Genomic DNA, 15821 nt, shown 5'->3' with positions numbered 1-15821 from the left:
ATCTACGGGAAACAATGTGGGTCACTTTCGGCGCTTCCGGAGGATGAAGAGGATCTCAGAGCAAATTTGTTTTTACTCCAAAGGTTTATTGTTACATTCAATTATAGAAAACGGACAACGCGTTTCGGCTAACAAAAGCCTGATGAAGGCTTTTGTTAGCTGTAACACGTTGTCCATTTTTTGTCTGTTTTTTTCTAATTGTATGTAACAATAAACCTTTGGAGTAAAAACAAATTTGCTCTGAGATCCTCTTCATCCTACAGAAGCAACGAAAGGGATTAATTCTATTTACTCTATTGTGCCACAGTTATGTCACCAATGATAATGGCGTCTTCAGGTTTCTCATCCTGATTTAATCTTTTCTGCTTATTTCAGAAATGCAAAGCAGCTACAATACGACCCGCAGTGAGTATCTTGCATATGTGGCTCTGATCGGGAAGGCAATAAATTGGAAAGAAAAAAGTAGCGAAAATGGGGTCTTAAGGGGGCTTTACACGCAACGACATCGCTAATGAGATGTCGTTGGGGTCACGGTAATCGTGACACACATCCGGCCTCGTTAGTGACGTCGTTGCGTGTGACACATATGAGCGACCGCTAATGATGTAAAATACTCACCAAATCGTTGATCGTTGACACGTCGTCTATTTCCCAAATATCGTTCCTTGTTCTGGACGCAGGTTGTTTGTCATTTCTGAGGCAGCACACATCGCTACGTGTGACACCCCAGGAACGACAAACAACACCGCACCTGTGTCCTCCGACAACGAGGTGGGCGTGACTTTCCTATGGCTGCTCCCCGCCCCTCTGCTTCTATTGGACGCCTGCCGTGTGACGTCACTGTGACGCCACACGAACCGCCCCCTCAGAAAAGAGGCTATTCACCGGCCACAGCGACGTCGTTAAGAAGGTTAAGTCCGTGTGACGGGTAGCAGCGAATTTGTCCGCCACGAGCAACGATTTGCCCGTGACCCACAAACGACGGGGGCGATGTTGCAGCGTGTAAAGCCCCCTTTATCTGAAGATAGTGGATAATGTGGGGAGATTTTTGTCCTGAAGAAGGGCACTGGCACTCTGGAGCCTGGGGCGATTGTGAGTGGTGGGGAAGTGTTGATCAGAATAGGGAAATGAGGAGTATAAAAAAAACACGTGTAAACGAATATTGGTAAGAAATTTATTGATCAAAATAGCTAGAATGACAGTTAAAATAATAGGATAAAATTGTAATTTGCCGCACCGCCTTGTGAGAAGCCGGGCCTACTAGTTCAGAAGATCAAGGTACACTCCGAAATGCGCATCGGGCGCATTCCACCTGCAAACTACACATCGTAGGTAATGTCTTATTCATCATTTGGTTTGTCCAGAGAGTGGGCTTAGCCCCTCTAGGTGGGAATATAATTCCCTTTTTTCCCGCTGTAATTGTGATGGTGGTCGCTGGCCATTAGTGCATGTGTAGTGTTAGTGCTTTAATCCTTGCTACCCGGTGGCACTATTGGCCATATTGCCCCGTGGTGCTAGATGCTTTTTTTGCACTGACACTTGCACGTGCTGTGGCTTGTGATTTATTTAAACATCTCCGTTTAAACGAGCACACTACTGGTAATCGCTGTGAGGTTATGCCTATGTGGCTTGTCTGCACTAAGTCATGATACTATAGCTTGTGTATGTTCACCTGCTATAGTTTTAATTCTAAACACATTTATCCATATAGGCTTATATCATTAAACTCTGTATTATATCCTGCATGATACACCCATTGACTTCTATGGAAGATACTCCATTGACTTCCATGTAGATTTCAGTGTGTGTGTATGCATTTGTATGCGTATAATTATATGTAGGGTATTTCCATATTGCTGCTTATGCCGCTGTTTATCACATGTGTTGATCCTTTATAAAATTTGATCTATATGCATGCAAACTACCTTTGAATTTCCCATATATGGTGTCTGTATGCTGTGACCTCTTCATTAGAGCTCGCAGAGAATATGGTCTTTTATGGATCAGCACATGGGTAACTTTGGTTGTGATGTATGGGCATACGGATAACTGCATGACGCACACATTGACTTCCATGGAAGATACTCCATTGACTTCCATGTGGACTCCAATGTACGTGCATGCATTTGCATGCGTATAATCATATGTGGGGTATTTCCATATTGCTGCTTATGCCGCTGTTCTCATGTGTATTGATCCTTTATGAAATTTGGATTATATACATACAAACTACTTCTGGAATTTTCATACACAGAGTTTGTATGTTGTGACCTCTTTAACAGAGCTCGCAGAATATACAGTTTCTTATGGATCGGCACATGGGTAACTTTGGTTGTGATGCATAGGCATATGGATGTGGATTAATACACTGATATGCCTATGAGGTAATTTATGCTTCTGCTTGTACCGCAGTTTCCCCATATGCATTGAATTGTGTGTAAATTACATCTATACACATATAAATCATCTGTTGATGCTTTATTTTTGGGGTTTCTATGTTGTGGCCTTAGAGCAGAACCTATATAGAATGCAATCCCCATGGATTACTATGGTAAATCCTCTTTTGATGCGTGAATACGGATGTGCATCTAATACGCAATTGTTATTATAACAAACGGATAACATTTGGAGTCTTTTCCACATCTGAGGTCCCGTCTCAATCCCTCCTGCCTGGATATTCATATGAATTGTTATGGATATGGCTTATTTTGCCTTCAATTAGTGTTCTAGCGGGAGTGGATTGATGCGTCTACCTGATGTGGTCTTTCTCCTAACTATAGGACCTCCATCCTTGTTGGATATGACCTTATATCTTGTATTACTGAAGATACTTGGCATACTTTATTCTGTACCTAAATGTTTGCGGTGATGTATACCGTTGTTTTCCTCTCCTCACTTGTCCACATTTTTATGAATATTTATACAAAATAAAAATATGTATTGAACCGCAGATCGCCTCTCTTGTTCTTGTTTTAGTTCAGAAGATGTTCAGGTCACGGTGTCTCCGATGGCTCCAGCAAATCCCTAGGTTAGGTTGCAAATTATAAAGAGAAAAATAACAGAGATAGGAGACTATGAGTTGTGGTGATATCTGCCGGGTATAAGGCCGCTGAAGGAAGACAGAGACCGAGGATTCTGTAAAAACGTGAATGAGGAACTTTACTTAAAGGGAACCTGTCATCAGAAATTTAGCTTGAAACCTAAACCCCATGTTTCCCCCTCTGCAGCTCGTGGGCTGCATTCTAGCAATGTTCCTGTTGTTTATGTGCCCCCCTTCTGACCAAAATAAAGACTTTATAAAGTGGTACCTTTTTGTATTGAAATCTTGATAATGGTACACGGGGCGGGCTCTCTGGTGGCCGTTAGTCTGCCTCCTGTTGCTTTAGGCCATCCCCCATTGCTCCATTCCATACTTCAGGATGACGCCTACTGCGCCCGAGGTGCCGCGCACGCGAGGACCGCTGGTCACGTGTGTCGCAGGCACGAGATTATGGGCGGCGCTATGATTGCATCGCAAGTGCCCGCCCATCATCTCGTGCCCGCCCTTTCCCCTCTGCCTCCAGCGTTCCGCGCAAGCGCTGGCCAGATGACCCAACGTCACCTCTCGTAACCGGTGGTGTCCTGCTCCGCTCCTCCCATCTATTTCCTGCTGCAGGGTAAGATGGGAAAGAGGTGATGTCGGGTCATCTGGCCAGCGCTTGCGCAGAACGCTGGTGGCAGAGGGGAGAGCGTGGCCATGAGATGATGGGCGGGCACTTGCAATGCAATCTCAGCGCCGCCCATAACCTCGTGCCTGCGCACACGTGACCAGCGGTCCTCGCGCGCACGGGACCTCAGGCGCAGTGGGCGGCATCCTGAGATATGAAATGGAGCGATGGGGACGGCCTAAAGCGACAAGGAGGCAGACTAACGGCCACTAGAGAGCCTGCCCCCGTGTACCATTATCAAGATTTCAATACAAAAAGGTACCACTTTATAAAGTCTTTATTTTGGTCAGAAAGGGGGCACGTAAACAACAGGAACATTGCTAGAATGCAGCCCAGGAGCTGCAGAGGGGGAAACGTTTAGGTTTCAAGCTAATTTTGACAGGTTCCCTTTAAATCTTGTGGCCAACCTTTAGTCAATCAAAGTTGATTTTCCATTTCCAATAGACAGTCATTTCATAGCAATAAAGAGATCTCTTAAATACTGGACTAGTTCAAGCGTTTTTCCTATCCCGGCCTTGGGAGGATGGATGTCACTATCAATTGGATTAACTGCGTTTTTCAATACTCTGTTGTTGCAGAAAGGGGGCGCTCCGAATAGGCTGATAATTACACTCCCCACATATCTCAATGGAGGTCTTTTTTTTTCCCCCCTGCTTCACAGCAACTCAACCGCATCTAACCGGTTTTTCTTTTAACTACCTCCTCAAGCTCCGCCCCCAACAGCCACTTCCTTGCTTTCAAATCAATTGCAATACCAAACCAAGGCAGTAGAGGGCAGCGCAACGCTAAATAATTTACCTCCTCCCAAGGTGGGGAATGGGTGTCACAAATGTAATCACATAGATAATACAGAACACACATTAGTAGTGGCTTTTCTGGTCACTACAAAATAGCCTGATTGGCAATCACACTGGTGACTGATGAGGAGCTGCAGGTAGTCAGGCAGGGTCTGCATAGAACTTGTCAGATAAAGAGAAATAGGAAAAATTCAGAGCTACCGTGCTAACTCATGGAGGTGCAGTGATAACCGTGAATGATTGGGTTACTGATGGATGTGATGCTTGAGTACAGGGTCGGCCATTTATATGGATACACCTAAATAAAATGGGAATGGTTGGTGATATCAACTTCCTGTTTGTTGCTCATTAGTATATGGGAGGGGGGAAACATTTCAAGATGGTTGGTGACCATGGCGGCCATTTTGAAGTCGGCCATTTTGGATCCAATTTTATTTTTTCCAATGGGAAGAGGGTCATGTAACACATCAAACTTATTGAAAATTTGTGGAAAGCTTCAAGAGAAACTTCAAGACCCACCTCTTCCAACAAGCCTACAACCTACAATAGCCCTCAGTCTAGTAGACCACTGCGCAACCAGCTCTGTCCTCACCTATTGTACCATCACCCATTCCCTGTAGACTGTGAGCCCTCGCGGGCAGGGTCCTCTCTCCTCCTGTACCAGTCTGTTATGTACTGTTAATGATTGTTGTACGTATACCCTCTTTCACTTGTAAAGCGCCATGGAATAAATGGCGCTATAATAATAAATAATAATAATAATAATTTCACAAGAAAAAACAATGGTGTGCTTGGTTTTAACGTAACTTTATTCGTTCATTATTTACAATTCTATGGCCACTTATAAAATGTGTTCAAAGTGCTGCCCATTGTGTTGGATTGTCGATGCCACCCTCTTCTTCCACTCTTGACACACTGATAGCAACACCGCAGAAGTAATGCTAGCAGAGGCTTCCAGTATCCGTTGCTTCAGATGCTGCACATCTTGTATCTTCACAGCATAGACAATTACCTTCAGATGACCCCAAAGATAAAAGTCTACGGGGGTCAGATCAGGAGACCTTGGTGGCCATTCAACTGGCCCACGATGACCTATCCACTTTCCAGGACACTGTTCATGTAGGAATGCTCGGACCTGACACCCATAATGTGGTGGTGCACCATCACAACGGTAGTGGTCGTGGTGTCAGAATACATCAGTGACTGTAAAAACCAATAATTAAATTTAATATATGGATATGGGGGTTCTGACAATAGCTGGTGCAAAAAATGTGGTTAGAATTTTATTAATAAAATGGAGTAAAATTAAGAAAAATAAAATTAAATGAGATCAAAACAAATAGAGTATGAAAAAAGGCCCATAACTCCTTAAAGAAAACTATGACGGAAGATCAGTGGTTAATTTGTTTGAATGTATGTGTACAAGTTATATACAGAAAACAAAATGCAAGAATGTGTGTGTATATGAATGTATGTATATGAAAAAAGGACTGAGTGTGTACGGTAGCGTAGCAAACATATACACAAACAGTGTGTACAAAAAGTATTCAGACCCCTTTAACTTTTTCACTCTTTGTTTCTTTTTTTTTTTTTTTTTCGTGTTTCAATATTTTTATTACATAACAGTCATAGAATTTCAAACACTCTTATGTAAATATATCCAGAATGTTTCATTGCAGCAAGGAAGAATGGCAGAGGATCTCCAAATTCAGGTGTGGAAAAACTTGTTGCATCATTCCCAAGAAGACTCATGGCTGTACTAGCTCAAAAGGGAGGGTGCCTCTACTCAATACTGAGCAAAGGGTCTGAATACTTATGACCATGTTATATTTCAGTTTTTCTTGTTTAATAAATTTTCAAAAATTTCTACATTTCTGTTTTTTTTCTTTCAAGATGGCGGATGGGTGCAGAGTGCACATTAATGAGAAAAAAAAAGAACTTTTTTGAATTTACCAAATAACTGCAATGAAACAAAGAGTGAAAAATTCAAAGGGGTCTGAATACTTTCCGTACCCACTGTACATATAACAAAAAATAATTGTTCTGTACAGAAGATAAAAAAATAATTAAAAATAAAAGAAAAAAATAGAAATATATTTAATTAATGGAATATAAAATATAGAATATATTATGTGTAATGTGAAAAAGGAATAAACTAAAATGGAAAGGTGAAAGGATGAGTCCATGGACAAAAACGAATGGTGGAAAAAGTGACTAAAATACACTAAATAGTATGAATGTGTACGAAATGGGCTGTATGTTTGGATGGCCCTTTTGGACATAATACATTGACTTGATGCTGCAAGATGCATGGTTACGGTTTATTAGTTAGTAACTGTCCGTGTGTACTGAGGATGTATTAATAGATATAGTTGGTGTTAGGAGGTTGGAGAGTGATGCAAATTAACAAGTGGATATAAAAATGATATACTGTATATGTAGTGGAGAGGAGAAAGTGATGATAATATGTAGGAAAAAGGGGGGCAAATGGATGGGAAGGGGGGATAGGAAAAGGAAAGGGGTTAGGCTGAAGACAAAACATGGGAAAAGGAGAGGGAAGATGGGGGATAAAAAAAATAAAAATCTTAGATTTGGAAAGGGGAGAGGAAGGGAGAAAACGGGTGAGAGGGGTTAATTGGTGGTATTTGCCAAATAATTCAATGTCAAAATTGGTGGAATTTTAAAAGGCAAATAATTCAAAGTCGAAATTGATGCCTCTGAGAGCAAGGGTGTCTAACAAAAATATCTCAGGGTAACTAAGAAAAAATGCTGGCACCACCCAAGCACTCAATATCACAGAAAAAAACAAATGGTAGAAAAAAAGGATGTTGTGGAACACATATAGAAAAAAGTCATGTGACATTCAAAAAGAAAAATAGAATATCAGATTGCACTCACCATCCGTAAAACACCAGGGGACCAGTTGACCATTCTAGAAAACTGTCTCCTCCTCCCAACTGCCCACATAGATGTTAGCATAGCTAGGAGTGAATTTTGTACCCATTGCGGTAACCCACGTTTGAAAATAAGTGTTGATGGTAGCAGAAGTAATTATGGGTATGAATAATTTACGGTCTGTGATAAATTGTATTTGTGAGTTGCTGTAAATATTTAGATTAGTGAGGGCTTCTGAGGCAGATTGGCATACATTAGAATGTTCAATTACTATGTACTGTATATAGATTTGATATCAAGAGTTGCCCAAGGTGAAAGAGTCTTTCCAAGCTATGGTTTGTAAAATTTGAAGAATGTGGCCCTTGTCTTTTATATATGCTGGTAAGTGGGTAACACATATTTGGAGGTGGTGCTCAACAGTGCAAAAGGCACTGGCCAGGAGGAATATATCTTCCATGTACCACCATACCCTTTACTGAATCACAGTTATTATATGTCACCAATGATAATGGCATCTTCTGATTTCTCATCCTAATCTCATCACCTCTGCTTATTTCAGAAAAGCAAAGCGGCTACAAGACAAGCAGTAAGTATTTTGCATATGTGGCTCTGATCAGGATGCAGTAAACTGGAAAGAAAAAAGTTGAGCAAATAGAGTCTTATCTAAGCATAGTGGATAACGTGGAGAGATTTTTGTCCTGAAGAAGGAGAAATTGTTCTCCGAACTGCATTTGTCGCGGGCGGAGGAGGGGACGCTGCGCTCTCCCACTGCTCGGGTCCGGCCGCTGCTGCTGCGGCTGCTGCTGCTCGGTGGTGGCTTGAGCGGTGGGCCGGATCCCGGGGACTCGAGCGGCGCTCCTCGCCCGTGAGTGAAAAGGGTGGGGATTGGATTGTGGGGATTTGGTTATTGTTCGTGACGCCACCCACGGTTGTGGTGAGATTGGTGACACCACCGCTGCTCTGGACGGGGATCCCGGGAGCGATAACAGGGAGCAGCTTGGATGTTGGTTCTCCCCTCCGTGGGTAGGGGGTTGGTTGTCCCGGGGCCCGGTGATGGGGTGGGGATGGATTGCAGGCGGGTTACAGGGCCTGGTGAGGTGCAGTGTCGCGGGGGCAGCGCTGTGCCGCACGGCACGGTGGTACTCACTCAGCCAATGATGTACACAGAGTCTCTGATGAAACAAACGGCTGGATGGACGGGTCCCACAGACGGCTGCGGTGTTTTTCCCCTGACCCCAGGTTGGTAATGTAAGTCCTTTCCTGCACCTTTCGTACACTCCTCCTGCGCTCCGGTTTCCAGCTGGCTCCCCGGTTCAGTACCAGTGGGCCACCGCCCAGCCCCGGCTACCTACGGTTCCACCAGACTGTCTTCCCGGCTCTCGCAGACGGCCACTACCGTCTGCCTGACTGCTACACGAGGGCCCTAGGCTCCAACCTAGACCCCAGTCTGCGTCTGCCTCTCTGCAGACCTCCTCTCTCTTCCTCTGCCTGGACTTGTCTGGGCTTGTTTCCTGCCTCAGGCCAGCTAAACTCCTCGGTGGGCGGGCCCATCTGACTGACTCCGCCCACCTGTTGTGTCTGTCTGAACCCGAGGAAGAAATCAGGTCTCACTGGGGATGTCTGCTGTGAACTGCTTAGGGTGGGGGTGTGTGTGTGTGTTGTTACCTGTGGCCCCTGGCTTGTCCAGGGCGCCACACATTGGCAATAAAAAAATCACCATCTCATTATCTTGTCATTGGTCATGCAGCTGACAGCTGGTGCGGTGAGCCGGCTGTTATCCCCACACATGTCTGCTGATTTGAACAGCAGACATGTGGGGCTATCAGGCGCGAGTGGATCAGCAATCCACTCGCGCCTTCTTGCCACTCAAATTGCGCTCAAATACTGACAGTGCGATTTAAATGGCCACGATGGGAATCACACTGTTCTCCGCCACCATCGGAGGGCCCGTGACGTGATCACAGTGAACCGATGGCTGCCATGGCAGCATGGGGTCATGTGACTCACATCCTATAAGAGTTGACAAAGTGGCGGCTCTTACAGAAACGCTGCATTTCTGCTGATTAGAGCTGTGCAGTTCTGGTCAGCAGAAATGAACAAGCAATTAGACTGTGATAAAGTCCCCTAGGGGGACTAGTAAAGTAAATAAAAAATGTAAAAAAAGTTTTTAAAAATATGAAACAATAAAAAACACCTAAAAGTTCAAACCACCACCCCCATTCACCCCAATGAAAATGAAATGGTTAAAAAAATAAAATATATTTGATTTCTCCACATTCACAAATGCCGAATCTATAAAAATATAAAATCTATTAGTCTGTTCGGTACATGGCGTGACGAGAAGAATATTCCAAACCGCAAAATTACATTTTTTGGTCCCTGCAACATTTTCTTAAAATTCAATAAGAGGAAATCAAAATGTAGCAGCTGCACAATAATGCTATCATTAAAAATGCAAGCTCCAGATGCAAAAAATACGCCATCACTGAGTCCCACCTCCAGAAAAATGAGAACACTACGGGTCTAAGAAAATGGCGCAAAAAGTGCTACTTTTTTTTGGACAAACTTCTGAATTTTTTTAACCTCTTAGATAAAAATAGAAGTATACATGTTTGGCATCAACATGTGAGGCTTCATTCTGACACATTAGTTTCACTATATAGCGAAAATGGTGAATAAAATATCCCAAAAACAATTGTGCAATTGCACTTTTTTGAAATTTCACCGCACTTGGAATTTGTGTGCAGGGAGCCAGCGCTAAGCGATGTACGCTGGTAACCATGGTAAATATTGGGTAATCAAGCAAAGCGCTTTGCTTAGTTACCCGATATTTACCCTGGTTAATAAGTGCAGAGTCGCTGGTGGCTGGTCGCTGGTGAGATCTGCCTGATTGACAGCTTACCAGCGACCATGTAGCGACGCATCAGCGATGCTGACCAGGTCGTATCGTGGTCGGAATCGCTGGTACATCGTTTAGTGAGACGGTACCCTAAGGCTAAGGCACCCAGGTGACAGGGTATACAGATGAATATAAACCCCATCCCCCAGCAAAGATCCTATGTTGGTAATAGATCAATGGTACAAAGGCAATCGTGTAAATTAGAAATCAGCAGGGGGTGATAAGGATCATTAATGAGGCAGCAAACCCTGATAAGACCAGAAAATCCACAGTTAAGGTACCTTCACACTAAACAACTTACCAGCAATCCCAACAATGATACAACCTGATAGGGATCGCTGGTAAGGGTACCTTCACACTTTAGCGATGCAGCAGCGATCCGACCAGCGATCTGACCTGGTCAGGATCGCTGCTGCATCGCTACATGGTCGCTGGTGAGCTGTCAAACAGGCAGACCTCACCAGCGACCAGTGACCAGCCCCCAGCCAGCAGCGACGTGCAAGCGACGCTGCGCTTGCACGGAGCCGGCGTCTGGAAGCTGCGGACACTGGTAACTAAGGTAAACATCGGGTATGGTTACCCGATGTTTACATTAGTTACCAGCGCACACCGCTTAGCTGTGTGTGCAGGGAGCCGCGCACACTGAGCGCTGGCTTCTTGCTCTCCTAGCTACAGTACACATCGGGTTAATTAACCCAATGTGTAATGCAGCTACATGTGCAGAGAGCAGGGAGCCGCGCACACTGCTTAGCGCTGGCTCCTTGCTCTCCTAGCTACAGTACACATCGGGTTAATTAACCCGATGTGTAATGCAGCTACATGTGCAGAGAGCAGGGAGCCGCGCACACTGCTTAGCGCTGGCTCCTTGCTCTCCTAGCTACAGTACACATCGGGTTAATTAACCCGATGTATACAGCAGCTACATGTGCAGAGAGCCGGAGCCGGCAGCACAGGCAGCGTGAGAGCGCCGGAGGCTGGTAACTAAGGTAAATATCGGGTAACCACCTTGGTTACCCGATGTTTATCTTGGTTACAGCTTACCGCAGCTGCCAGACGCCGGCTCCTGCTCCCTGCTCGCTTCATTTGTCGCTCTCTCGCTGTCACACACAGCGATCTGTGTGTCACAGTGGGAGAGCGCCTTTGAAGAAAATGAACCAGGGCTGTGTGTAACGAGCAGCGATCTCGCAGCAGGGGCCAGATCGCTGCTCAGTTTCACACACAGCGAGATCGCTAATGAGGTCACTGCTGCGTCACAAAAAGCGTGACTCAGCAGCGATCTCGGCAGCGAGCTCGCTGTGTGTGAAGCACCCCTAAGTTTCTAGGAGGTCGCTGGTGAGATTTCACACAGTCAGACCTAAGCGACGCTCCAGCGATCCCACCAGCAACCTGACCTGGCAGGGATCGCTGGAGCGTCGCTACATGGTCGCTGGTGAGCTGTCAAACAGGCAGATCTCACCAGCAACCAGTGACCAGCCCCCAGCCAGCAGCGACACGTGGAAGCAATGCTGCACTTGGTAACTAAGGTAAATATCGGGTAACCAACCCGATATTTACCTTGGTTACCAGAGCACACCGCTTAGCGCTGGCTCCCTGCACTCCTGCCAGAGTACACATCGGGTTAATTACCCGATGTGTAGTCTGGCTATGTGTGCAGGGAGCAGGGAGCCGGCACTGACAGCGTGAGTGCAGCGGACGCTGGTAACGAAGGTAAATATCGGGTAACCAAGGAAAGGGCTTCTTGGTTACCCGATGTTTACCATGGTTATCAGCGTCCGCAGAAGCCGGCTCCCCGCTCCCTGCACATTCAGTTGTTGCTCTCTGGCTGTCACACAGCGATGTGTGCTTCACAGCGGGACAGCAACAACTAAAAAATGGTCCAGGACATTCAGCAACGAGCGGCGACCTCACAGCAGGGGCCAGGTCATTGCTGGTTGTCACACACAGCAACATCGCTAGCAAGTCGTGCCTCAGCAGCGATGTTGCTAGCGATGTTTCTTAGTGAGACATGGCCTTAAGGCTATGTCCGCACGTTGCCTTTTTTCATGACCACAAAGATGCAGCGTTTTTGTGCGGTTTTGGCCGCAAAAAAACTCACAAAAAGGCACCCGCAGTAAAAACGCATCCAAAAAACGCATGCATTTTGCGCATTTTTTGCTGCATTTTTTGTTGCTGCGTTTTTTCCCTATGCATTGCATGGGTGAAAAACGCTGGCAAAAACGCAGAAATAATTGACATGTTGCATCTTTGTGGTCACCACAAAAACGCACTAAAACAAAACTGCACTGTGCGGACAGCAAATATGAAAAATAGAGTTTCCTGGTGAAGCAAAGTCATGCAGTTTTAAGACCAAAAACGCACCCTAAGGCTATGTGCGCACTTACCGGATTTTGCCGCGGATTTTCCGCGGATTTGCTGCATGTTTCGCTGCAGAAAATGTTCATAACATCTCTGCAGTGAATCACCAGCAAATCCTATGGAGAAAAAAAATCCTGTGCGCACTAGGCGGAATTTGACAGCTGCATGTTTTGCTGCGGGATTCCCGCAGCAAAAACAAGTGCATGTCAATTCTTTTCCGCACATCGCTGCGGGATTTCACTCCATTGACTCCAATGTTAATCATGAAATCCCGCAGGGAATAACGCAGGCAGCAAATTCTGTGCGGTTCACTGCGTTTTCCTGCGTTATTCCCTGCGGTATTTCGCGGTTTACCTCCGGTAATGTACATCACTTGCTGCGGTTTTGCAAGGAAGTGATGTCATTACAGGAAGAGGAAGCAGAGCAGAGAGTAAACACACACAGATCACACACACACAGATCACATACACAGACATCACAGACACAGAACACATAGACACAGACACATAGAACACACATAGAAAGAAAACGGAAATATAGAAAACAAAGAACGTGGGCTCCGCTGCATATTTACCTTCCAGCCGAGGTAAGCACACAGCGGCGGCCCGGTATTCTCAGGCTGGGGAGGGAGAGGGGCAGGGTTAATGTCCCCCGCCTCACTCCCCCTCCGGCAGCCGAGAATATCAGCTGCAGCTGCCCCGGCACTGTCGCATGCATTATGCGGCAGCACCGGCGTGTCCCCCGGCTCTTCCTGCCGCCGTGTAGCAGTGGTGGTCAGGGTAATACAAGGGGTTAATGATGGTGGGGGACCACCGCCATTAACTCCAGGCTTGATCATGGCAGCGTTTATGTGACAGCTGACATGATCAACCCGTAAGTAAAGTGAAAAAAACACAGACACCGAAAAATCCTTTATTTTAAATAAAACAAACAAGCCTCGTTCACCATTTTATTAACCCCTCCCGTACCAAAGCTCCGGCGTAATCCACAGCTCCGGCGTAATCCACAGGTCCTGCGCTGCTTACATCCAGCCGCGACTGACACAGACACTGCTGAATGAATGCAGCGAGACAGCAGAGGTAATTACCTGTCATTTCCCACGGCCGGTAATGTGAACTCACTGCCGACCGTGGGAAATGCAGCGATCTGTCCTCTATCTATCCCTCTATCTATCTATCCCTCTATCAATCCCTCTGTCTATCTATCTATCTCTCTATCTGTCTGTCTGTCTATCTATCTATCTATCTATCTATCTATCCCTCTATCTATCTATCTATCCCTCTATCTATCCCTCTATCTATCTATCTATCCCTCTATCTATCTATCTATCTATCTATCTATCTATCCCTCTATATGTCTGTCTATCTATCTATCCCTCTATCTATTCTTCTGTCTATCTACTATCTCAGAATTAAATGACTTTTTTTTTTTTTTCTTTTTTCAATGTGCTTTATTGCATTGAATGCAATAAAGCACATCCCAACCCGCACGCGGCAAAACCGCGGCAATACCGCGAACAATACCGCGGTGAAACCGCAGCAAACCGTGGCAAACCGCATGCGGTTTTCGGGTGCGGTTTGCCGCGGTTTTTTACCGCGGGTGCGGTAATCTTTAAGAGCATGCGGAATTTTCTCAAGAAAATTCCATTTCCCAGTGCGCACATAGCCTAAAAACGCAGCATGCGCACATAGCCTAAAGAAACTAATGTTATTATGGCCAGACAGTGGCACATACAGAATGCTGTGGGATAATGGAAAATACCAGGTTTACATACCAAAGGTTAACTGGTCATCTGGAGTCTCAGAGAGAGATTGCTACACGCCAGGGAGCTCCCCTACGTACGTTTCGCAGGGTTAAAAATGATTACTCGCTTCCTCGGGAAATGGGGTGTAAGGTGCACAGATCCTGTGTGCAGCTTAATAAAGTGCCCAAACCGAAAGTGCGGCCGCCATCTTTGTGCACCCGATGGGTGTAGCGGCGCTTGCGTGCATGCGCCCCCCATCCCAGGCACAACCACAGCAGTCAAGGCTAAACACGCTGGAGTTGTGAGAAAGCTGGGTGCCTTGTTGGAGTTTGCTAGGGCTGCTCTGGAGTTAGCTTGGCCTGCTCTGTCTCCCTCCCTATGCCTCCCTGTGCTTGCAGGGACAGGAAGTGCCATTGTTACATTGCGCAAACGGACCTTACATACCTCTTGGGGGTGCAGAACGTTGCGTGTTGGTGGCAGTGACGAGGTCATATCGCGTAGCATGTGTTAGAGACGTCAGGGTGGGGTTTTGTTACAGAATGAAAGGTCCTCGACCAAATGGAGGGATCTTGAGTACCCCCCCCCGGCCCGGTTCGTGACAGATGTGTGACGCCCTGGCAAAACTAGGTAGTCACAGATGACTGTACCCCCCTCCTGGGTACAAGAATCACCTCCTCCTTGGGATTCTAACAACACAACCCCACACATATGTCTTGCTAAATTCTCCTAAAAAGGGGCTGAAAGCCCATACTTATGAAGCGCTCACTGATATCCTAATCAGGCACGAATACTAAGATTCTTTATAGCAAAATATTATTTATACATATATTATTTATAGGGACCTTAGATTGTGAGCCCCAATAGGGACAGTGTTGCCATATGTATGTAAAGTGCTATGGAATTAATAGCGCTATATAAATGAATAAAATTATTATTATTATTATTATTTTAATAGCACATGAATAATCAATGGTACATAGGCATTAGCACTACTTTATAGTCATAGAATCTTATACAAAAAAAAAATTATGCATGAACATTACCGTATGTTAACAACACATAACTCACAAAAAGAGCCATTAATTGTAAGCACCAAGCCTACCGAAGTGAGGCAGGGAGGATGCCAGCACTACTCATAATGAGGATAATCAACAAGAGAACAAGAGTAAAGTGCAAATATATATAATTTTTATTAAATACACAACAAGAAAAAAATGTAGTTAAAATGGTACACTACCAAAACATCTTAGGGATACATACCCATTAGACCCAAACAAGTTCATAATAGCCTATCTGGTTGATCAAAAGTTTATATGTAACATCTATGTTAAATAGCGGCTAACAGATTTGGAGGGTCTAATATGAATCGTGTGGGTAAATCAAAAAGGGGCTGCTATAAGAGTTTATAGTGCACAAATCAAATC

The 15821-nt window shown here is 45.2% G+C and overlaps 1 protein-coding gene across 2 annotated transcripts in view; it reads left to right on the top strand.

Moving 5' to 3' along the window:
- The window catches only part of LOC142256625 (class I histocompatibility antigen, F10 alpha chain-like), a 148980-nt gene that overhangs the window by 117606 nt on the left and 15553 nt on the right, over window positions 1-15821 (top strand). The window contains exons 6-7 of one of the 2 annotated variants that reach the window (XM_075328419.1): window positions 376-405; window positions 7959-7985. In XM_075328419.1, coding sequence (XP_075184534.1) covers window positions 376-405; window positions 7959-7985 — 57 coding nt within the window. Of the gene's footprint in view, window positions 1-375; window positions 2941-7958; window positions 7986-15821 lie in introns of those variants that run through there. The other variant, XM_075328410.1, reaches the window with a different exon arrangement.

The sequence above is a fragment of the Anomaloglossus baeobatrachus genome, chromosome 1 (genome assembly GCF_048569485.1).
Source record: "Anomaloglossus baeobatrachus isolate aAnoBae1 chromosome 1, aAnoBae1.hap1, whole genome shotgun sequence".
NCBI lineage: Eukaryota > Metazoa > Chordata > Amphibia > Anura > Aromobatidae > Anomaloglossus > Anomaloglossus baeobatrachus.
This window is presented reverse-complemented; position numbering and strand designations above follow the sequence as displayed.